At 48.1% G+C, this 25,320-nt stretch overlaps 1 protein-coding gene across 2 annotated transcripts in view; it reads right to left on the bottom strand.

The window, feature by feature from the left end:
• Window positions 1-25,320, bottom strand: part of GRIP2 (glutamate receptor interacting protein 2) — a 476,068-nt gene that overhangs the window by 86,756 nt on the left and 363,992 nt on the right. For both annotated transcript variants that reach the window (XM_078661710.1, XM_078661711.1), the window contains exons 13-14: window positions 18,557-18,702; window positions 15,853-15,933 (exon numbers count right to left, since the gene is read on the bottom strand). In XM_078661710.1, coding sequence (XP_078517836.1) covers window positions 15,853-15,933; window positions 18,557-18,702 — 227 coding nt within the window. The remainder of the gene's footprint in view (window positions 1-15,852; window positions 15,934-18,556; window positions 18,703-25,320) is intronic.

The following is a 25,320-nucleotide window of genomic DNA, read 5'->3' as shown; positions in this document are numbered from 1 at the left end:
AGAAGCGAGCCTTCGCCGTGTCTCCCTGGAAGCGTGTGTTCATCGAAGCTGCCTGCTGTCGCATCACCGGAGAAGCGTGTCGCCGTTGAGAGCGCCGCCATCGCATCACCGAAGAAGCGTGTCGCAGGGCATGTCGCGGCTCCAAAATACAGAGTCGTCGCAAGGCTGCCAGGGAGTCATCGCATCGTCATCGCATCACCGCATCAAGGGCACCATCTTCTTGCATCGCTACCGGATCATCGCACTGCCTCTGAGATAAGCCTGTCTGCTCGTGCCAAGCTACCAAGGGGGTGAGCAGGGGTTATTAAGGAGTGTAATCCCCTTATCCTGACTTAGAAGTAAGGGTCCCTATTTGGACAAAGGTGAATACCATTGCCAACTAGAGACCCCCAGATCTAACAATGCACAAAAGGCAAAATGCGATTCAGTAACTTGTTACAGAATCTCAGTTTGCATCTGCGACTCGGTATTTGGAAGAGACATGTTTTGGGTGTCCCTTCTAAATACAGAATCACAGTAGTATGTTTTAATGTTTTGTGACCAAATTCTGGTTGCAAAACACTAATACTTTACCACCAATTCTAAAGTGGTGGCAACCCTGGAGGTCCCTGTGGGACCTCTTCTCTTGAGAATGTTTAAAAAAATATTTCTTGAGAGCAGGCAGTGGTCCTATGGACCACTTCCTACTCCTAAAAAAAAAATTAAAAAAAACCTTAAAAATTCTTTTTTTTTTCCAAACGCTTCCCGTCTTGTAAAACATTTAGAAAAAAAGACTGCTTTATTAAGAAACAATTACAAACATGACAGTCTGCTGACCCCAGCAAGCCACCATCCCTGTGATGACAGCGATTATTAATGGATCGCAAATTCTGACCCACCTCATTAATATTCAAGAAGTGGGTCGATTTGTGACCTCCTAGGTATCGCTATTTGGTAAAAAAAATTACGTTATCGGTAATCATAAGAATGTTTAAACAGTTATTTAACTATTACTCACCAATTACACCTGAATTACACAGAAAAGGCCATCACAAAGAAATCGCCAGCTGAACAGAACCTGATCACCTTGAACAAGTTCTTTTGGAAACTTTGATCATGACAGAATTGTTGCTGCTATGGTACCCATTCCCCAACCTTTAATGGTTTTCAAAATAGTCTATTCTGCACATTGCCTCGAAAACAAATTCAGTTTGCACAGCCTGCATTTTTTTTTAAAGTTGTTGTACGATTGCTCATGCTGAGAGGTTTAAACAATTTCTAACCAGTAACCTTTCACATGTATTTTGACTTCAAGAAACCCCGTTGAGGGGAGTCAACCACGAGAAACCCCTGTGCACAGCCTGCTTTGTCTACCACTACCCAGATCTATACCAAGAGGATTTTCTTTAACTCTGAGCATCTTCGCCCCGCGTGAGCTCTTGCAAACATAATACAAGATGGTGGAACCCTTCTTCCGTCACTTCTTACAACATTCTGTGGTGCCCTTTGCTTCCGACAGCTGTGAAGCACACAGTGAACCAGGAGACCAGCCAAAGTATATCCTAATTTGGTCTTTGGTAGTCAAAGCACCTTCTCTCGCCCATAGGTACCAAAGTTGGGCCAATCGTTCTGGTCTGGACCGATTACAGTTTACCTAGCACAGACTGCCTGCTGGCAACTTTCCATCTCCAGTGAGACGAAGAAGAGTGGGCAACCTGCTGAAGACCAGAGTAAACCCTTGATCACCTGAAGGTGGTTAATAGAGTGATTAGCATGTCTAGATAACGCTGAGCGCGCTGCATGTAGGTCTGCAATTGCCCCGGTAGTATCATGTTAGCCCTAGGACATTTCTTCTACACGTTACAAATTGCCATTTTAAACACCCAGATGTATAACAATATACCATTATCACCCTTTTTTTTTTTACAAAGTTGTCAATTTAACTGATTTATACACTTGGTTACCCACTAGGAAGAGAAATATATATCTTGAATTAGAATAGGTAAAAACCTATAAACCGTCTTTACATATCTCCGAGACATCTAGATAATAAGCTACAAAGATCATGAAGGTTCTAAAATAGAGTGGTGTTTCCACTTGGTGGAAATTCCAAGAGCGGATTAGTTCCTTACTTTAGCAATCCCTCTAGAGATCAGACGCTTCTCCAGTATCCCTCAACTCAAAACCAGACTCTAAGGTATAGGTACATTCTACAAAATGGATTCCATCTGGTTCTTCCCGTCATATACATTCTTGCACTGCCACAGAAAGTCCAATGAAGAGGATGTTGACCACATGACCGGAAAAGCAAACTTCAAGTTTTTTGCATTACTGTATTAGCCATTTTAAAACAATTGAAGTAGTATGCGTTATATGGTACAATACATTACCTAAGATCACTAAGCTTGTCATACTTGGCATAGCAAGCATTTCCCATTTGGTTAAAGAAAAAAAAACGCCACACTGAACTCTTGTGTTTTATATTTCCCAATACTGTTTTTTAAATGGGATAGTTTGGGTTTATTCTGGAGTGTGCAACCATATTGAGGAACTGAGCTATAAGGTCCTGGGACCTTCAGCAGCAACTTGGCAATGAACTGGTGAAACTGGGTAGCAGCAGAACATGGACCACAGGAGTCCAAGAAGAAGACAACAGATGCCAATCAGCAGCACATAATGCAAGAACCTGAGCAACAGCACCAGAAGACAGGGGAGCATCAGTGCAAGACCCGCAAGACTTCCCAATGGGCATCAGAGCTGGGATAAAGAGGAACAAGGAACCTGCACAGTAGCAGTTCAATACTAGTGAGACTGAGCAGTCACACAGCAATAGACAGTCGTAGAAGGAGTAGAGAGGACCGTGGCACCTGAGCAACCAATAGCGCGCGGACAGTTAACCTGAGCAGCAACAAAACACGATGTGGTATTCAGAACGGCTGAGCACAGGGAATCATGACCCTGATCAGGACTAGGAACCTGATCCACCGCATACTGAGCCTGGAAACCTGATCCAAAGGATACCGAACCTTGGAGACCTGAACTACAGCATACCGAGCCCGGGAACCTGATCCAAAGGATACTGAACCTTGGGGACCTGAGCTACAGCATACCGAGCCTGGGTACCTGATCCAAAGGATACCGAACCTTGGAGACCTGAACTACAGCATACCGAGCCCGGGAACCTGATCCAAAGGATACCGAACCTTGGGGACCTGAGCTACAGCATACCGAGCCTGGGTACCTGATCCAAAGGATACCGAACCTTGGGGACCTGAGCTACAGCATACCGAGCCTGGGAACCTGATCCAAAGGATACCGAACCTTGGGGGCCTGAGCTACAGCATACCAAGCCTGGGAACCTGATCCAAAGGATACCGAACCTTGGGGACCAGAACTACAGCATACCGAGCCTGGGAACCTGATCCAAAGGATACCGAACCTTGGGGACCTGATCCACTGCATATCGAGCCTGGGAACCTGATCCAAAGGATACTGAACCTTGGGGACCTGAGCTACAGCATACCGAGCCTGGGAACCTGATCCAAAGGATACCGAACCTTGGAGACCTGAACTACAGCATACCGAGCCCGGGAACCTGATCCAAAGGATACCGAACCTTGGGGACCTGAGCTACAGCATACCGAGCCAGGGAACCTGATCCAAAGGATACTGAACCTTGGGGACCTGAGCTACAGCATACCGAGCCTGGGAACCTGATCCAAAGGATACCGAACCTTGGGGGCCTGAGCTACAGCATACCAAGCCTGGGAACCTGATCCAAAGGATACCAAACCTTGGGGACCAGAGCTACAGCATACCGAGCCTGGGAACCTGATCCAAAGGATACCGAACCTTGGGGACCTGATCCACTGCATATCGAGCCTGGGAACCTGATCCAAAGGATTCTGAACCTTGGGGACCTGAGCTACAGCATACCGAGCCTGGGAACCTGATCCAAAGGATACTGAACCTTGGGGACCCGATCCACTGCATATCGAGCCTGGGAACCTGATTCAAAGGATACTGAACCTTGGGGACCTGAGCTACAGCATACCGAGCCTAGAAACCTGATCCAAAGGATACCGAACCTTGGGGACCTGATCCACTGCATATCGAGCCTGGGAACCTGATCCAAAGGATACTGAACCTTGGGGACCTGAGCTACAGCATACAGAGCCTGGGAACCTGATCCAAAGGATATCGACCCTTGGGGACCTGAGCTACAGCACACTTAACCTTGGGGACCTGATCCACTGCATATCGAGCCTGGGAACCTGATCCAAAGGATACTGAACCTTGGGGACCTGAGCTACAGCATACCGAGCCTGGGAACCTGATCCAAAGGATACCGAACCTTGTGGACCTGGGGCTACAGCATACCGGGGTTGGGAACCAAATTCACAACAAAAAGCCAGGGAACTTTAGCCATAGTATACCAAGCCTGCAAACTACAGTAGCAACAAGAGACTGTACTAAGGAACCATGGAATCTACGCAGAAATAGCACACAGAGCGAGTTTGAGAAGCTGCAATTTCAAACAGATGTAGGCAATCTAAGCAGCAGAAGACCGAGCCAGTGATCTTTTGCAGCAGCACAGAGTATGCAGTCTCAAGTGGAAGCACACTGAACCAGGGAACACGAATCCTAGCAATCACTACACACGATTTGGAGTTCGAGTAGTACAGACATCTGGAGCAGCACACCGAGCCAGGGAACCTGATCCAAAACATACAGAGCCTGATACCCTAATTCACAGCACAGAGCCCGAGACCCAAATTCACAGCACAGAGCCAGGGGACCTGATCCACTGCATACTGAGCCTGGAAACCTGATCCACCACATACCGAGCCAGGGAACCTTGTCCACCGCATACCGAGCCTGGGAACCTGATCCACCGCATACCGAGCCTGGGAACCTGATCCACCGCATACCAAGCCTGGGAACCTGATCCACCGCGTACCGAGCCCGGGAACCTGAGCTACAGTGTACCGAGCCCGGGAACCTGAGCTACAGTGTACAGAGCCCGGGAACCTGAGCTACAGCATACAGAGCCTGGGAACCCGAGCTACAGTGTACCGAGCCCGGGAACCTGAGCTACAGTGTACCGAGCCCTGGAACCTGAGCTACAGCATACAGAGCCTGGGAACCCGAGATACAGTGTACTGAGCCCGGGAACCTGAGCTACAGCATACCGAGCCTGGAAACCTGAGCTACAGCACACCGAGCCTGAGAACCTGAGCTACAGCACATCGAGCCTGGGAACCTGAGCTACAGCACACCGAGCCTGGGAACCTGAGCTACAGCTCACCAGGCCTGGGAACCTGAGCTACAGCTCACCAGGCCTGGGAACCTGAGGTACAGCACACCGGGCCTGGGAACCTGAGGTACAGCACACCGGGCCTGGGAACCTGAGGTACAGCACACCGGGCCTGGGAATCTGAGGTACAGCACACCGGGCCTGGAAACCTGAGCTACTGCATGCCGAGCCCGGGAACCTGAGCTACAGCATACTGAGCCCGGGGACCGGAGCTACAGGGGACCGGAGCTACAGGGGATCGGAGCTACAGGGGATCGGAGCTACAGGGGATCGGAGCTACAGGGGATCGGAGCTACAGGATACCGAGCCTGGGGAACCTGATCCACAGCATACCGAGCCTGGGAACCTGAGCTACAGCATACCGAGCCTGGGAACCTGAACTACAGCACACTGAGCCTTGGGACCTGACCCACAGGATACCGAGCCTGAGGAACCTGATCCACAGCATACCGAGGCTGGGAAACTGAGCAAGAGCACACCGAGCCCAGGAAGTTGAACTACAGCATACTGAGCCTGGGAACCTGACTCACAGGATACCGAACCTTGGGGACCTGAGCTACAGCATACCGAGCCTGGGAACCTGATCCAAAGGATACCGAACCTTGGGGACCTGAGCTACAGCACACCGAACCTTGGGGACCTGATCCACTGCATATCGAGCCTCGGAACCTGATCCAAAGGATACCGAGCCTGGGGGACCTGAGCTACAGCACACCGAACCTTGGGGACCTGATCCACTGCATATCGAGCCTGGGAACCTGATCCAAAGGATACCGAACCTTGGGGACCTGATCCACTGCATATCGAGCCTGGGAACCTGATCCAAAGGATACTGAACCTTGGGGACCTGAGCTGCAGCATACCGAGCCTGGGAACCTGATCCAAAGGATACCGAACCTTGGGGACCTGAGCTACAGCACACCGAACCTTGGGGACCTGATCCACTGCATATCGAGCCTGGGAACCTGATCCAAAGGATACCGAGCCTGGGGACCTGGGGCTACAGCATACCGGGTTGGGAACCTAATTCACAACAAAAAGCCAGGGAACTTTAGCCATAGTATACCAAGCCTGCAAACTACAGTAGCAACAAGAGACTGTACTAAGGAACCATGGAATCTACGCAGAAATAGCACACAGAGCGAGTTTGAGAAGCGGGCACAGCACTGAAACGGCTATGACTCACATAATTGACGATGCCATCCAAATCCTAGATCAAAATAATACCTGCCTCCTCATCCTTCTTGATCTTTCGTCAGCATTTGACACAGTGAAACATGAGAACTTACTCGATCTCCTAAAGACAAGAAATGGCTTCTCTGGGACTGTGCTTCGCTGGTTCACTTCTTTCCTACACAACCGGTCTCAAAAATTCAAGAGCAAAAACCTGATGTCTTCCCCAGTTCCGGTGTCGTTAGGTGTCCCTCAAGGATCCTGCCTATCCCCTACTTTGTTCAACCTAGTTATGGAGCCTCTCACCACCCTGCTACAAACATCAAATGTACACTTTCACATGTACGCCGATGACACTCAAATATATCTCAAGTTACATTCCCCCAACGACATCCTGAGTCTGAACTCAACGATCAGAAGCACCCAATCCTGGCTGGCCGACAACCACCTCAAACTCAATGCTATGAAGACTGAGTTCCTCCTAATCTCACCTCCCTCGAAAATATCTTCCGCACAAACATGGCTTAAACACCTAACAGCACTCAATGTCCAACCGACCATCGTGGACTCAGCAAAATCCTTAGGCATAACACTTGACACCAACCTCAACATGCAGCAGCATATCAGCAAAGCTACCAAGGGGGCGAACTTCCAAATAAATACCTTGAGGAAACTGAAACCTTTCCTTCCAGCAAAAGACTTCCAAATAGCAGTACAAGCTCTGGTCATTCCTCGCATAGACTACTGCAGCGTGGCCCTCTGCGGCCTCCCCCTAATGACAACTGCACCCCTCAGAGCGTCACTAAATGCGGCAGCGAGACATCACTGGATCAAAAAAACACTCGCATATCTCCCCGGACTTCAAATCCTTGAACTGGCTGCCTCTTGAAGCCAGAATACAGCTGAAAATTGCCTGCATGACGCACAAGGCTATACACCTGAAATCACCCAGCTACCTCACTCAGAAGTTGACAATTTCCGGGGGGTCCAGAACTACCAGGAGCTCAAACAATCTTCTGCTGAAACCGCGAAGATTCCGGAAGGAAAAAACTTACAAACGCTCCTTCTATGGAATGGCGCCCAGGATCTGGAACGCACTCCCTCCTGAAACGAGGCTCATCTCCTCCTCCCTTCTTTTTAAGAAATAAGTCAAAAGTATCCTTATGGCTAAATACACTTGAACAATGCGTTTGACTTACACTGCGAACAGTACTCCAGCATTTTATTATGATATAGCCTATATATTCCTCTGCACGGGTGTTGTGACCTATATTAGTCTGAAATGCTTAGATCCTTTTTTTCTCCATCTCTGTATAATCACGGCGTTTTTGTTGTCATACGCTCCCACTATGCCTGGCTACCTCATACCTGTACTATACGTAATATTTTTGCTATGTACTGGAGCGTGATGATCTTGATGATGATGATTTTGACCTATATTAGTATGAAATGCTTAGATCCTTTTTTTTTTTTCTCTCCATCTCTGTATAATCACAGCGTTTTTGTTGTCATATGCTCCTACTATGCCTGGCTACCTCATACCTGTACTATACTTAATATTTTTGCTATGTAATGGAACGTGATGATCTTGATGATGATTACACCTGCCTCTGTAAAGCGCTCTGTTATCTGCAAAGATCTTGTTCGCGCTATATAAAACTTTCAAAATAAACAGATGTAGGCAATCTAAGCAGCAGAAGACCGAGCCAGTGATCTTTTGCAGCAGCACAGAGTATGCAGTCTCAAGTGGAAGCACACTGAACCAGGGAACACGAATCCTAGCAATCACTAGACACGATTTGGAGTTCGAGTAGTACAGACATCTGGAGCAGCACACCGAGCCAGGGAACCTGATCCAAAACATACAGAGCCTGATACCCTAATTCACAGCACAGAGCCTGAGACCTTAATTCACAGCACAGAGCCCGAGACCCAAATTCACAGCACAGAGCCAGGGGACCTGATCCACTGCATACTGAGCCTGGAAACCTGATCCACCACATACCGAGCCTGGGAACCTTGTCCACCTCATAGCGAGCCTGGGAACCTGATCCACCGCATACCGAGCCTGGGAACCTGATCCACCGCGTACCGAGCCTGGGAACCTGATCCACCGCGTACCGAGCCCGGGAACCTGAGCTACAGTGTACCGAGCCCGGGAACCTGAGCTACAGTGTACCGAGCCCGGGAACCTGAGCTACAGTGTACAGAGCCCGGGAACCTGAGCTACAGCATACAGAGCCTGGGAACCCGAGCTACAGCATACAGAGCCTGGGAACCCGAGCTACAGTGTACCGAGCCCGGGAACCTGAGCTACAGTGTACCGAGCTCTGGAACCTGAGCTACAGCATACAGAGCCTGGGAACCCGAGCTACAGTGTACCGAGCCCGGGAACCTGAGCTACAGTGTACCGAGCTCTGGAACCTGAGCTACAGCATACAGAGCCTGGGAACCCGAGCTACAGTGTACCGAGCCTGGAAACCTGAGCTACAGCATCCCAAGCCTGGAAACCTGAGCTACAGTGTACCGAGCCTGGGAACCTGAGATTCAGCATACCAAGCCTGGGAACATGAGCTACAGCACATCGAGCCTGGGAACCTGAGCTACAGCACATCGATCCTGGGAACCTGAGCTACAGCACACCGAGCCTGGGAACCGGAGGTACAGCTCACCGGGCCTGGGAACCTGAGGTACAGCACACCGGGCCTGGGAACCTGAGGTACAGCACACCGGGCCTGGAAACCTGAGCTACTGCATACCGAGCCCGGGAACCTGAGCTACAGCATACTGAGCCCGGGGACCGGAGCTACAGGGGATCGGAGCTACAGGATACCGAGCCTGGGGAACCTGATCCACAGCATACCGAGCCTGGGAACCTGAGCTACAGCACATCGAGCCTGGGAACCTGAGCTACAGCACACCGAGCCTGGGAACCGGAGGTACAGCACACCGGGCCTGGGAACCTGAGGTACAGCACACCGGGCCTGGGAACCTGAGGTACAGCACACCCGGCCTGAAAACCTGAGCTACTGCATACCGAGCCCGGGAACCTGAGCTACAGCATACTGAGCCCTGGGACCGGAGCTACAGGGGATCGGAGCTACAGGATACCGAGCCTGGGGAACCTGATCCACAGCATACCGGGCCTGGAAACCTGAGCTACTGCATACCGAGCCCGGGAACCTGAGCTACAGCATACTGAGCCCGGGGACCGGAGCTACAGGGGATCAGAGCTACAGGATACCAAGCCTGGGAACCTGAGCTACAGCATACCGAGCCTGGGAACCTGAACTACAGCACACTGAGCCTTGGGACCTGACCCACAGGATACCGAGCCTGAGGAACCTGATCCACAGCATACCGATGCTGGAAAACTGAGCAAGAGCACATCGAGCCCAGGAAGTTGAACTACAGCATACTGTGCCTGGGAACCTGACTCACAGGATACCGAGCCTGGGGAACCTGAGCTACAGCATATCGAGCCTGGGAACCTGAGCTACAGCATACAGAGCCTGGGAACCCGAGCTACAGGATACCGAGCCTGGGAACCTGATCCAAAGGATAATGAACCTTGGAGACCCGAGCTACAGCATACCGAGCCTGGGAACCTGATCCAAAGGATATCGACCCTTGGGGACCTGAGCTACAGCACACCGAGCCTGGGAACCTGATCCAAAGGAAACCGAATCTTGGAGACCTGAGCTACAGCACACCGAGCCTAGGAACCGGATCCAAAGGATACCGAACCTTGGGGACCTGAGCTACAGTGTACCGAACCTTGGGGACCTGAGCTACAGTGTACCAAGCCTGGGAACCTGAGATTCAGCATACCGAGCCTGGGAACCTGAGCTACAGCACATCGAGCCTGGGAACCTGAGCTACAGCACACCGAGCCTGGGAACCTGAGCTACAGCACACCGGGCCTGGGAACCTGAGGTACAGCACACCGGGCCTGGGAACCTGAGGTACAGCACACCGGGCCTGGGAACCTGAGGTACAGCACACCGGGCCTGGGAACCTGAGGTACAGCACACCGGGCCTGGGAACCTGAGGTACAGCACACCGGGCCTGGGAACCTGAGGTACAGCACACCGGGCCTGGGAACCTAAGGTACAGCACACCGGGCCTGGGAACCTAAGGTACAGCACACCGAGCCCGGGAACCTGAGCTACAGCATACTGAGCTCGGGGACCAGAGCTACAGGGGATCGGAGCTACAGGATACCGAGCCTGGGGAACCAGATCCACAGCATACCGAGCATGGGAACCTGAGCTACAGCATACTGAGCCTGGGAACCTGACCCACAGGATACCGAGCCTGGGGAACCTGAGCTACAGCATACCGAGCCTGGGAACCTGAGCTACAGCAGACTGAGCCTTAGGACCTGACCCACAGGATACCGAGCCTGAGGAATCTGATCCACAGCATACCGAGGCTGGGAAACTGAGCTAGAGCTCACCGAGCCCAGGAAGTTGAACTACAGCATACTGAGCCTGGGAACCTGACCCACAGGATACCGAGCCTGGGAACCTGAGCTACAGCATACCGAGCCTGGGAACCTGATCCAAAGGATACCGAACCTTGGGGACCTGAGCTACAGCATACCGAGCGTGGGAACCTGATCCAAAGGATACCGAACCTTGGGGACCTGAGCTACAGCACACCGAACCTGGGAACCTGAGCTGCGGCATAGAGAGACAGGGAACCAAAGCTACAGCACACTGAGCCTGGAAACCTGAGCTACAGCATACAGAGCCTGGGATCCGGAGCTCCAGCATACAGAGCCTGGAAACCTGAGCTACAGCACACCGAGCCTGGAAACCTGAGCTTCAGCATACCGAGCCTGGGAACCTGAGCTTCAGCATACCGAGCCTGGGAACCTGAGCTACAGCACACCGAGCCTGGGAACCTGAGCTACAGCATACAGAGCCAGGGAACCCGAGCGACAGCACACAGAGTCTGGGAACCTGAGCGACAGCATACAGAGCCTGGGATCCTGAGCTCCAGCATACAAAGCCAGGGAACCTGAGTGACAGCACACCGAGCCTGGGAACCTGAGCGACAGCACACCGAGCCTGGGAACCTGAGCGACAGCACACTGAGCCTGGGAACCTGAGCCACAGCACACCGAGCCTGGGAACCTGAGCGACAGCACACCGAGCCTGGGAACCTGAGCGACAGCACACCGAGCCTGGGAACCTGAGCTACAGCACACCGAGCCTGGGAACCTGAGCGACAACACACCGAGCCTGGGGACCTGAGCGACAACACACCGAGCCTGGGGACCTGAGCGACAACACACCGAGCCTGGGAACCTGAGCGACAACACACCGAGCCTGGGAACCTGAGCGACAACACACCGAGCCTGGGGACCTGAGCGACAACACACCGAGCCTGGGAACCTGAGCGACAACACACCGAGCCTGGGAACCTGAGCGACAACACACCGAGCCTGGGAACCTGAGCGACAACACACCAAGCCTGGGAACCTGAGCTACTGCACACCGAGCCTGGGAACCTGAGCTACTGCACACCGAGCCTGGGAACCTGGGCTACAGCACACCGAGCCTGGGAACCTGAGCTACAGCACACCGAGCCTGGGAACCTGAGCTACAGCACACCGAGCCTGGGGACCTGAGCTACAGTTGAACCTAATTCACAGCAAAAGAGCCAGGCAACTTTAGCCACTGTATACCAAGCGGGAAAACTAAAGTAGCAACAGGAGACTGTACTAAGGAACCAGCGCAGAAATAGCACATGCAGCGAGTTTGAGAAGCAGCAATTTAAAACAGATATAGATAGGCAAGTTGAGAAGCACCAGACCAAGCCAGTGATCTTTTGCAGCAGCACAGAGTATGCAGTCTCGAGTGGAACACACTGAACCAGGGAACACGAATCCTAGCAATCACTGTATTCGATTTGGAGTTCGAGTAGTACAGACAGCTGGCACTTAGAAAAACTTTTAATGACCAAACTTGAGTGGGAGATGTCAGCGAGTACAGGGAGATGTGGCCAGCGCCTAACAGAACAAGTGCATTGAAAGGGGTGTCAGGAGAAGGGAAGATCCAGCACTGAACATTGGGTTAAAAGACCTGATTTGAGAGGAAGAAGGCCAGAAAAAGTGTGTCCCAACATACCAGAATAATTAGGAGGGCAGTGGAGGTCACACCTTGAAGTGCCAGCCGCCAATATTAGAGATAGGGCGCACTGCTCTATTTGTGCTGTGGCACACTGCCCTATTTGAGCTGTGGCTCACTGCCCTATTCGAGCTGTGGCTCACTGCCCTATTCGAGCTGTGGCTCACTGCCCTATTCGAGCTGTGGCTCACTGCCCTATTTGAGCTGTGGCTCACTGCCCTATTTGAGCTGTGGCTCACTGCCCTATTCGTGCTGTGGCTCACTGCCCTATTCGTGCCGTGGCTCACTGCCCTATTCGTGCCGTGGCTCACTGCCCTATTCGTGCTGTGGCTCACTGCCCTATTGGAGCTGTGGCTCACTGCCCTATTGGAGCTGTGGCTCACTGCCCTATTGGAGCTGTGGCTCACTGCCCTATTGGAGCTGTGGCTCACTGCCCTATTGGAGCTGTGGCTCACTGCCCTATTCGTGCCGTGGGTCACTGCCCTATTTGAGCTGTGGCTCACTGCTCTATTTGAGCTGTGGCTCACTGCCCTATTCGTGCTGTGGCTCACTGCCCTATTTGTGCCGTGGCTCACTGCCCTATTTGAGCTGTGGCTCACTGCCCTATTCGTGCCGTGGCTCACTGCCCTATTTGTGCCGTGGCTCACTGCCCTATTTGAGCTGTGGCTCACTGCCCTATTTGAGCTGTGGCTCACTGCCCTATTCGTGCCGTGGCTCACTGCCCTATTCGTGCCGTGGCTCACTGCCCTATTCGTGGCGTGGCTCACTGCCCTATTCGTGGCGTGGCTCACTGCCCTATTTGAGCTGTGGCTCACTGCCCTATTCGTGCTGTGGCTCACTGCCCTATTTGAGCTGTGGCTCACTGCCCTATTTGAGCTGTGGCTCACTGCCTTATTCGAGCTGTGGCTCACTGCCCTATTCGTGCTGTGGCTCACTGACCTATTAGTGCAGTGGCTCACTGCCCTATTCGTGCTGTGGCTCACTGCCCTATTCGTGCTGTGGCTCACTGCCCTATTCGTGCTGTGGCTCACTGACCTATTAGTGCAGTGGCTCACTGCCCTATTTGTGCCGTGGCTCACTGCCCTATTTGAGCTGTGGCTCACTGCCCTATTCGTGCCGTGGCTCACTGCCCTATTTGTGCCGTGGCTCACTGCCCTATTCGTGCTGTGGCTCACTGCCCTATTCGTGCTGTGGCTCACTGCCCTATTTGAGCTGTGGCTCACTGCCCTATTTGAGCTGTGGCTCACTGCCCTATTTGTGCTGCGGCTCGCTGCCCTATTGGAGCTGTGGCTCACTGCCCTATTTGAGCTGTGGCTCACTGCCCTATTTGAGCTGTGGCTCACTGCCCTATTCGAGCTGTGGCTCACTGCCCTATTTGAGCTGTGGCTCACTGCCCTATTTGAGCTGTGGCTCACTGCCCTATTTGAGCTGTGGCTCACTGCCCTATTCGAGCTGTGGCTCACTGCCCTATTCGTGCCGTGGCTCACTGCCCTATTCGTGCCGTGGCTCACTGCCCTATTGGAGCTGTGGCTCACTGCCCTATTGGAGCTGTGGCTCACTACCCTATTGGAGCTGTGGCTCACTGCCCTATTGGAGCTGTGGCTCACTGCCCTATTGGAGCTGTGGCTCACTGCCCTATTGGAGCTGTGGCTCACTGCCCTATTCGTGCTGTGGCTCACTGCCCTATTCGTGCTGTGGCTCACTGCCCTATTCGTGTTCGTATTGTTTGCCGCAGCAAATCCAACTTTCTCCAGTATGGGAGCACCTGCCCTGCACTTTAAAGGGGAGCAGAGATCCCCCTGCTGGTGGGTGTAGTGAGCGACTGCCCCTGCCTGCAGGGGAATGTTGGGTGATGTAGGGTTGCTTGAACCCGCTTGGCTTCCTTTGCAGGGTTCACCCTTGAGGGGCGCACTGACTGTACACCACCTCTTTGTGGTGCAAAGTTAGTGACAGCCTCTTTCCCTCTACATCTACGTCCATAATATGGCTCGGGCATAGAGGCAAGGTGTGTCCCTTATTTCAAGGGGCCACACCCCCATGCAAATGAGGGAACCCCCCTTTGGGATAACCCCAGTGCTACATGTGCACCGGCAATATCAGTAATACGGAAGTGCCATTAGAACATCTGGAGCCCCTTCTGTAATACCAAAGTGCACCGGTGCAGCAGAAAACAGGTGTATACGCCCCTTGCATTCTGGGACAGTTTACTTAATACAAGCCCAGGTTTCTATTTATTTCACTTAATTGTTACTAATCAGCTTGGTGGTGTCACGTAAAGGAGTCTGCAAAAATATATACTGCCTGATTTTTAAAACAAAAAATGGGTGACTCTGCAGCGGTTTCTCAAGTTATGCCTAGAAACCTGCACCAATTCACCTGTGGGAAAATTACACCGCTATTGTACAATAGCATTTTTTCTTTGCCATAGGTTAAATGTCTTTTCACCTGTGAAGAAACCCCTTCCCCAACACTTCAAACTTTTTTGCGTTTTGACTTCCAATTCCCACTCTAATAAGAGGTTTTACTGCTGCCTTTGGTATTAGCAAGTCCAGGTTAGAAATTGATCAGTGAGTACTTTGTTAATACCCAAAAATATTCACTTGTGGGTCTACAGAAACTTACAGGGCATCAGTCCTGCAACACCCACTTCCCACCCATGGCAGTAAATCCACTTCATGCGAGCACAGCCTTTCCTACAAGTGTAAAAACGATTTTTTATGAACTCCAAATGTTTTTGCACACTCCTAAAAAGAGCCTTTCCCATGAGTAAAATAAATAAACATGCGCAAGCAGCTTAATGAATCAGATCTAAACATTGTTATGTAAGACGTTGCGCTGTGGAGGGAAGTGCGGTTTTTATGTGCCTCACCACTCTTGGTACAAGCCAGCCGCCACTGGATATGTTGGTGATTGATAATACGCATTCAAAAGCTATGTTCTGACCAGAGCAGAGACAGAATAAAACTCATTCACAGAATCTATTCTCCACCCCCATCCTTGAACTAAATATTTTCTTTTGTTCCAGTAGAAAAGCTCAGGCTGAAGCTTCCCGATAACCCTGAACAAATGTATTGATTTCTTCTGAAAGTGTTTGCCTGAGTGGCTCCCAGAAAGAGATAAATCCCTCCGCATATCAAATGACTGGTGCTGGCCGGAACCTGATCCCCCCAGACCCCATCACTCTTCACGCCACCTCTTTCATGCTTTTATCGCTGGCGGCCATATGCATCTCAGCGCCATACTCACAGCTGATGGTGATGCCCAGCTCCACGCCACGCCTCTTGGGCAGCTTCACGTGGAAGGTGCCGCTGCTTGGAATCACAGACTCTACAAGAAATGGAGGACATGGGTGAGTCAGACGCCCAACATGAAAAGTGCATCTTCAGCAACAACCACAGTGGAACCATGGCCAACAAGAGACATCTTGAAACTGGAAGGATACAGTTTTGCTTCTTAATACTTCTCCTTTCTTTGGGGAATCTCGTCTCTACCCAATCCATTTGGCACGCACTTGATCATTTTAAGATGGTCAACTAACATTCTCTTGTTTTACTCCTCTTACCTTGTACATAAGCTGTCACAATCACCCTTCTCTTACTCTGTCACCCACATCCCTCCTCTATCTTTATTTCCTCATCTTTCCCTTTTATCTCTCTTTTTTCCATTGGATATGTCCACTAGAACCCTCGCCAGCACCCATATTTGATAGGGCTCTATTTAATTACATTCAGTTCCAGTTACCTGCTCTTACATGCATTATTTGGCAGGAGTTGTTGCTCACACTGTTTTGCACCGTCGCATTCTGCCTACCAATATGCTTACATTTGATGAGGCTTATCCAAGCTCCTCTTTGCAATGCTGTAGAGGGCATTAGCGAATAGCATTTTTCACAATTGTGTTCTACTGGGCCTCACATATGTATGCCTGTACTGTATGTTTTCGGTTTGTCACGAACTAAGAAAATAAAATAATAATTACCAAAAAAATAACTATTTAATTGGAATATATCTTCACAATAATAAAAGCCTATACAAACATGAAAACTTAAAATAATTTCACAGCGTAAAAGATAAAAAAAAATTGTCAAAGACAAAAAAAACTAAATTCAGAGAAAAGAAAAGGCGATAAAATAAAAACAGATAAAACAATGTGGTAGAAATGCATTTTCTACTTGCACAAAAATTATCGATACAGTACTTATGTGTTTACCTAATGCACGGCTCAAAAATAGACCTACTTAATTCCTATAACTCCTCGGTACGAACCCTTTACCTACTTCTGCCGTGAAATGTGCAGTAGAAAATGAGCTAAATGAGAGCTTCTCAGATATTTTTCACTCAGGAAACTTTGAACAGAATTCAAAAAGTGAATGGACGTGTCAGAATGTTAAGGGAAATCTATGACAAAGCCCAACTTACTTTCCATACCAGTGAGCTATCTGGTCCTCTGTTGTGGCCCTGAGAGCCAATTGATGGGAATCCAAAGTACCCAAGCCTGTGCTTTCATGCAATATGTGGAATGCAGGAGCGACAACAACAAACCTGAAAGTCTGCTCTACAGCTAAATCCAGCAAAATATTCCTGTTGCTGGGCTGTTATAGACAAATTGGGAGGATTGTAAAGTAACAAAGTGTCGGGAACTATTTGAGGGGTTAAACAGCGCATGAGGGAGAGAGCTGGAAAAAAATCACTGTCAAGCAAAGAGGAAAAAAGTAGTTCTCTAAAAGTAAACAGTGAAAGGATACAAGTCAGCCAGACTAGAGGATGATAAAGCGTCTGTACTACATGGGAGGGGGAAACACAATATGGACAAGGTAAGCCATGGAAGAAGAAGCAAGAAACTGAGATTGACTATAGGGCTAACCAAAAGCAAGCAATGGCCATGCTGTAAGACTACTTTTAGTTCTTGGTAAGTGCACAATAGGTCTTTTCCAACCAGAATGTTTGCACTCTCTTTTAAGCGAGACAAAGTTACTGTATAGTCTTTCTAAATAGAGCATGCCACTTTGCATGTTTCAGGAGTTAAAGGTAGGGTCCCTCAGACACTTCAGTCTATAGCATGAGAGAAGCACATTCCAAACCACAAAATCAAACCAGGGGAAAAAGAGAACTGGATGAGAGATGGCATTGGCGCATATATGGAAGGATGTATGTTGCATGTGACGTACATGTGTGCATGCTAGTGCTACCAGTGCCCATTTATCTAAATTCGCCACTTTAGAAGCAGGTTCCAGTCTATCCCTGGACGGCAGGGTAACTAAATAAGAATAGGGGAGAGGATGTGGTCTGACGGCTAGATTGCCGACTTTGGTGCTGGAGAACAGGGGTCGAGCCGCAGGGTCGCGTCCACATCCTGCGATTCTGGGCAAATCACTTAATCTCCCCGTGCCTGAATGTGTAATATAAATATGGTACTCATGTAAAGCGTTCCAATACCTTTGGGTCGAGTACGCGCTATATAAATATGCACAAAAATAAATGCAAAAAAGGCACCTGATAGGAGTATACAAGTGAATTTACTGCTCTTCTACCAGTCATTGCTTGTGACTAGCAAATGCATTCAAAGAGTTGTAGTCTTGGCGGAGTTTAATTGAATAAACGCACCTTCATTTGCAAAAAGAAGTGGCAAGACTATGAAAGATGTGCCCCAGTAGCATGAAGCCATCTGTTAAAATGAAGCCGACACCTCTTTCAAGCCACACCAAACTCCTCTACCCATCCATCGATTGACACCTTTTTCTTCTCGCTCTCCATCCAATGGATGCACATATCCATAAAAGTTCCATGAGGCCCACTCTCTAACCTTTCAAGAAATCTACTCACCCTATGAGATTCATCCACTATTCAGCATAAGACCGAAAACCTAGGCACACTCCCTCCTTTGGTGACCAAGACTTTCTAGGGACATGGAAGTGTAACTCGAAAAATAAATGGACGGTGGCGTCACGTACCTGCCACATCATACTCTATCTCCAACGTCACTTTGTTCGAGAGGGCAGCGTCGCGAAGGAGCTGGTTGGCCTCCTCCATTGTTCCATCCTCGGTCTGGATTCCATTGATGGAGAGCAGTCTATCCCCAACCTGGAGGAGCCCACACCTGTAATGGAGAAAAAGCATGAATGGAGCAGGGGATAGCAAGGAGAGAGACAAGGGGCATCGGTGCACGTGGACCACTGTCCAACATTTGGTGAATCAATGGTGGAGGAGACTTCCCAAAAGGCGAGAGCAGCTGATCTTACACTTCAGTACTACTGACAGAACGGTGCTCTGAAACTGCTGGTGTAATCACTGCTTGCTGGGCTTGGAGGTTAAAATCTTGATATGTTCTTTATATGGGTTTTTAATTTGGGAGACACCCTCACAATCTTTATTTGAATCCCCTTTGAGTTTCACACTCTTTAAAGCAACACAGTAAGGTTCAGGAGGTATATACGTTTTTAATAAAAAGGTTTAAGCCAAAGTTTCCTAGTAGATTTTCTGTACAACACTAGCATTTCTTTAAAAAAAAAGCCACTGCTTTCTACAACTTGTATTCATGTCCACTGTCTGAATTATGACAACAGGAATGCATTTAAATTCCCAACATTTGGTGTAATTGACAGAGCGGTCTGATTGCTCTGCCAACAATGTTATGTTACCAGATCAGAGGAGTGGATAAGACATTACATACTGATATACCATTAAGGAAATCACAAAGAAGGAAATGAACACCCACCTAACCAATCATGAGCGTTATAACATAACACCATACATTCACACACCCTAACACATCCTACTATACCATACTAAACATTTCATGTTGTATCACATTCACACTACATGCAGCCAGATTATCATCCAAAATAGTGTCAGACCCACTGTCACTACTTCATGCAGCACAGAACACCACACACAACCATGCCACACAACAACTATACATACTTGACCACAGCAAACCACTATACAACACAACACTGTTCCACACAACACTACATCCACCCACTGCATCCCACATCATGTCACAACACAACTCACAACATCATACCCTCAGTGTGTGCACCGCAAGCATTCGGTACCACAACACCCCTTTTCCATTCTTCAGTATTTTGCACCACGACACCCATGGCCACTCCATAGTCTACCTCTTCTTCCAAAATCACATCACTACACTGGGCATTGGTGACTACTCTGGCCATGTATGGAGATCTGCTATTCTAGGAAGATACTGGTCATTGTGCTCAACCCCTTGTCTATGCAAGTGGAACAGGTCCAGCCCTTCAGGGCTCTCACAGGCTACAGACAGCAGTTCCTGCCCTCTTTTTCCTCTTCTGTTCTTGCACAGGTCCGGAAAGCATTCTGAGCAGTTGGCTGTGAGCTGCTACTTTTGTTCAGTTCACTAGCAAGTGGGTTGGGGTGTCTCCTGGAGACTCTGACCATTGAGCAAAAGGCTCCTAAGGACAAACCTTTCCTCTTTTGCAGCACACCCTGTTTGCCTCACTAAAAACTATCTCACAGTGTACCAAGTTTGGTAAAATCCAACATGGCAAAATCTTTCTGCCCCTGGAGAAAGCTTGTGCACACCTAGATGTGTGTTAAGGAAATACAAAGTTCCCTCCCTCTCAACCAGTCTAAACTGGTTCTGGGGCCAGCTCCCTGATCCACTGCAACTAAAGCCAAAAGCCAAAAGTGTGTTTGGGAACAAAAGTACTCTCTTACAAAATTACCTGGTCGCTAAACAATAAGTTTACTGGTTTGCCTCTGGTCCATTTCAACTTAATAAAGTTCCTGGACACTCCTAAACTGCCCTAATTTGATTAAGCTGGGACGTATGCTGCTCCCTCCAAGCTATCCTGCCAGGCAGGGACTTCAGGCAGGGAAAGTATATGTTTTTAAAAGTTATGTCTCCTGTTTATTTATCAAAAATGCTACTTCACCATTGAATTTAATTTTTAGCATGTATTAAAAACAGCAGTTGAGTCGGCTATGTAGCTTATTCCAAACCAAATATACAGAATTAACATATTAACTGCACTTTAGATATTTTTCATAGAACCTGCTAGAGCCCCAACAGTAAAAAAAAAACAGCTTAAGGAGGCTGGTACCTGAAGGAACCTACAAACTCTAAATTCTTACATGTTTCACTTTTAAATACTAGGAACCCAACCTTGCGGGGTACCAGGCCTATGTATGGGTGACTTAATAATTAAAAGTAGGGTTTCCGGTCCAAAGGACTATTATGACCCGTCTGCTGGAAGGCATAAAAGATGCTGGAGTCAGGCTACACATGTAGACCAGAAGCGATGCTTTGCTGGTCAGCCTAGTGAATGGCAAAATTGGTTCTGCAGTCCACAGAGACTTAACTTTCTATGCCACTGGGATATTTTTCTACATCTTATGTTATGGTCTTAATGGGACATTTAATATGCCAAATGGGTTTTAGCCAATTTGACCATGAGGTCAGATGAAATACAATGTGGACTGGAGAGTAGTACCCCAGTGAGCCGAGTTCAAAAGCCAGCAGCACCAGTACCAAACCGTACCCGTGCCACATAAAAATGGCATGACTGTGCAAAAAGAGCCACCATTTCACACCAACTAAGACAGCCAACCTGATCACCTCTTTACGTCCATACAGAAAAGCTGCATTTGAACGTCCTAATAGGTCAGTAGTTAAGCGTTAGTGAGTTATTTATTTATCTACATTTAGAAATGTGTGCTCATATCACCAGGATATTACTACCAGATAAGGATGGGTGTATTGTAGATATGACATATGAGACTTCTAAGCGAATCACAGAAACATCCGTTTTTTGTTGAGTGCAATAGAAAGATGATGAATGAAGCTAGTTCCTCTTTTACATCTAGCCAAGTATCAGTAGCATTCAGGATATTGAATTACTTTGACTAAAATCTGTTAAGGATGTAGCATGAAATTAGATACCCATACACTCATTACACTATGTCACAATGATGGGTTATTAAGGTCAGCTGTGGAACCAGCACCAACACAAGTCACATAATTTGCAACACTGTGGAAATGGATCTTGTGCAATGCTAACTAGAGAAGTTTAATACAAGAATTTGGTACATGTAGTTCAGTCAAGTAAATGTATTTTGGCCCAGTGCAAACATATTTTACGTGAATATTCTGCCATGGCACAGATATACAAGCTCATATTTGATTATCAGGTGGCATTGAGAGTGCGGTGGAAACTCAAGAGTTATGCAGTCAGTTTTCAATTAAGTATGGCTGCAACATTCATGAGTTAGAAGTTTAAAAATCTTAGTTTTAGTGAGAGCAGGTAATGTTTTTGTCCCCCTCTTTGCAAATGCATTGGCCACAGGTTGAAATCTTACTACCTTTGAGGACCACCCGTGGTGGTTTCGGCCAAACTTAAGCTTTATTGTTGGTGCAATGTAGGACTGTCTGCTTGGGTAAGTCAGAGGTGAAGACCCAAGTTATGGCAACTAGAGAAAGTAGTAGTTGTATAGATCCATTTTAAACTACAATGGAGCAAATCGTGATGCATATTGCGTAAGCCAATCAGCTTGCTCCAATGAAAATCCCAGACATCCAATGCTGTAATGTTATAAGTGTTGCTGTCAGCCTATCAATTTTTGTAAGACCAATTTAAAGAATTTCTCAATGTCGGATTTTTTTCTCTCAATAGAACTGAGGAACTTGTGGCTGCAGCATCCTAAGAAAGAAGAAAAAGCTATGTTAAAAATGGAAACTTAGAGCATATGTTCACTGTAGGTTTCTTGGCTCTAGACAACATACAACAGAGAGCTCAATGAGGCGAAAAAGACTCAAAGTAGCCAAGCTTTGAGTGAGCAGTTAAAAGAGTTGTGAGTCCGTGTGGTGAACGTCTTCAAAATAGCTGAGCATCCTAAAAAGCTGCAGCACAATTTCTATTTCTGCTGAATTTCTCAAAAAATAGAAGGTTAGTCAAAGATAAGAGGAATGTTCTAAGGGGAGTCTTGTATTTTGAGTCGATTTTTGACAAATGTGCTGGCATGCCCCTGGAGAGATATATGAACAATACACGTGGTCTTGATTTGACTACATTGTTTAATCGAGAGCCAGTGGAAGTGTGAAAGTTAGGGGGTCGTGCATGGGTAAATCTAGAGCTCCATCATGATCAAACAGGCTGCTGCATTCTGAACAATCTTTTGTTTATGAAGTACGTACTTTGGAATCCCCGCCCAGAGATAGCATAGTCTAGGCATCAGCCGGTAAGAGGGGTTACAGCAAGTCTTATAGCGATGTCACATAGAAAGATTAAGATTTTCCCTGGAGCCCCTAGATGGAAGGGGCAGGAAGACACTACATCATACAATGAGTAAAAGGGCCTCTGAGTCCAGAAAACCAATTTAGGGTATGCAACGGGAGGCAAGTGGGGTGTTGTGTGTATTCCCCTAATACTGATTAGTACAACGTTCCTGGCTTGATAGGTGCCCCTAAGAGATGGGATATCCAATGTCCCGCATCTCCCCTTGCTCCGCTCTCCACTTCTACCTGCCTGCCCCTCGACCCGTCGGCCCATATGCTATGCCCTGAATGAACAGAACCCTAAGCCAAAGAGGTCTCAGTTCTTCCTAGCTATGTGCCAGAAAAATCTTGGTATTTGGAGATATTAAGAAGCTGACCAGAAGATGTATCCCTCTGCTGGGCACGAGACCAAAAATAGAAGAAGTATTTCTTATTCCAGGTAAAAAAAACAACAAAAGAAATAGAAAAATGATGGACAGTGTCAAGTTCCATAAGGGCATTCAGTGCCTAGACTAGACCTGGCAAAATGAGCTCGAAGAATTATCCGGTTTCATTGCATGTGGGTGTTGGTAGGAAATGGAAACCAGCAAAGAGGCCCATACAGGGGCAAATGCACAGCATATTTGAATTATTAAAAATAGAGCCCTCTGAGATTTGAGAAAGACAAAGAGCTCGAAGGACATAGAATGTGGGCACAGAGACCCAGAGGACTGTGCAACACACGGGGGAACATAAATACTCATGGTTGCATAGAGCCTTTAAATGATCGGGGCACATCTAGAATATTGCAAAAGTTGGAGACACTTTCTGGATGGATGAATGCACACCTGGGATCTAAGCAAGGGTTTGGGTATTCTTAGGACACCACTAGATTTGTGCTAGGGTAAGAGGTATGCACAGAGGCCCGGGGACTAGTACAAACAGTATCTACTGGAGAGTTGGATCCATGCACAAGACTCTTGGACCATGGTGAGAGAGGTCCATCAAGGGGCTTCTTGCATCTGCAATAGAGATTAACAGTCATTTGATAAAGACCAGATCCTGTGCCGCAGCATAGATCATAATCAATGCATTTTACAAATTTTGATTTTATGCATAAGTATTTGGGTCTAAACAACTAGCAAGATATATTCCGCATAAGTTGCCAGAAGCCACGTCTAGCCACTCTCACCCACCATAGATGCCTCATTAACCGGTCTGGTTCATACTGTAAAAATCCAGCAGCAATACTCTAGTCGGAACTGAAAGAAGCGAATCACGGAACATGGACTATGTCAAACACAGAAAGTAATATCACTGGACAAGAGCGAAACCACAACGAAGTTAATGAAAAACAAGCCCCATTAGACCTTGTACAAACACTTGCTAATGACACGTTCCTGGCTTCCCATGCACAGCATGCAGCGTGGGCCAAGATCCGCGCCAGCTAATGCAACTGGATGTACAATTTGCTTGATTAACATTTTCTTAATATCGCGGTAATGATTCAATGAACACCATGGAACGCCTCCAGTGCACACAACTCTAATTGGATAATCAATAACCAGCTGTAATGATGGTGCTCCTGGCAGCCTTCCAAAGCTATTCGGCAAAGCCAGTCTAGATTGGGCAAGCTCACAAAACTGGCATCTAGGGAGGTGCACGGCAACATCTGTGGGTACTGCTGAACTCCAATGAGAAACCGCCCCACATCTGCATATTCAGCCTATCATAGAGTCACTCTCACTTGATTGGCTGAGCAAAGGTCAGGCTTGAGTTGTTGAGTGCATGGCATGAATGAGCACTAACTAAGGGTCTCATTCTTCACTGTCTCTCCTGTGTGGGAGCTCCGAGAGCCGAGTTCATTTTCTTTGGCCTCAAGACACAAGGAATGCCATCAATTTGTTTTTCCATAAAGTTTGAGGATACAGGCCTGGTACTTCAAGGAACAAGCTATCACAGGAATTTTAATAGGCATCCTCAGTGGATCTCATTTTATCCACGGCGAGGAATGAAAGGAGTAATTGACCTCTCTGGGTCACAGATGTCTGCCACTGGTTTATTGCAATTTTGATTGCTTACAATCGAACTGGTTGACTCTTATCATTAGGACCTCTCTTTTTGTGATCAATAGTGTCCTCTCAGCTCTCAATACTAATTTTTGCTGCTTTAGAGAGGTAACAACTCTTTGCACTTCTCCTATTTACTAAGTTTGCTGCAAAGAAGTACATTGGTCCCCACTTAATGACAAAACAAATATTGAATACATATATTCCAGTAGAAGTAAAACCCTAAAACGTGCTGCACTTTTAAGAAAATGATATACTTAGCTAGAGGATTACTTTTGAGAACAGAGCCAGTACAATTGGCTCAGTTTGTAAATGTTGAACGAAAAAGGTCATATGTATTCTTTCACATTTTGTGGTAGGTGATTTTGCTCCAGTTCATAAAAAAAAAACTCTATTGGTTTTCAATATAACAGGA

The sequence above is a fragment of the Lissotriton helveticus genome, chromosome 9 (assembly GCF_964261635.1).
Source record: "Lissotriton helveticus chromosome 9, aLisHel1.1, whole genome shotgun sequence".
Taxonomy (NCBI): Eukaryota; Metazoa; Chordata; class Amphibia; order Caudata; family Salamandridae; genus Lissotriton; species Lissotriton helveticus.
This window is presented reverse-complemented; position numbering and strand designations above follow the sequence as displayed.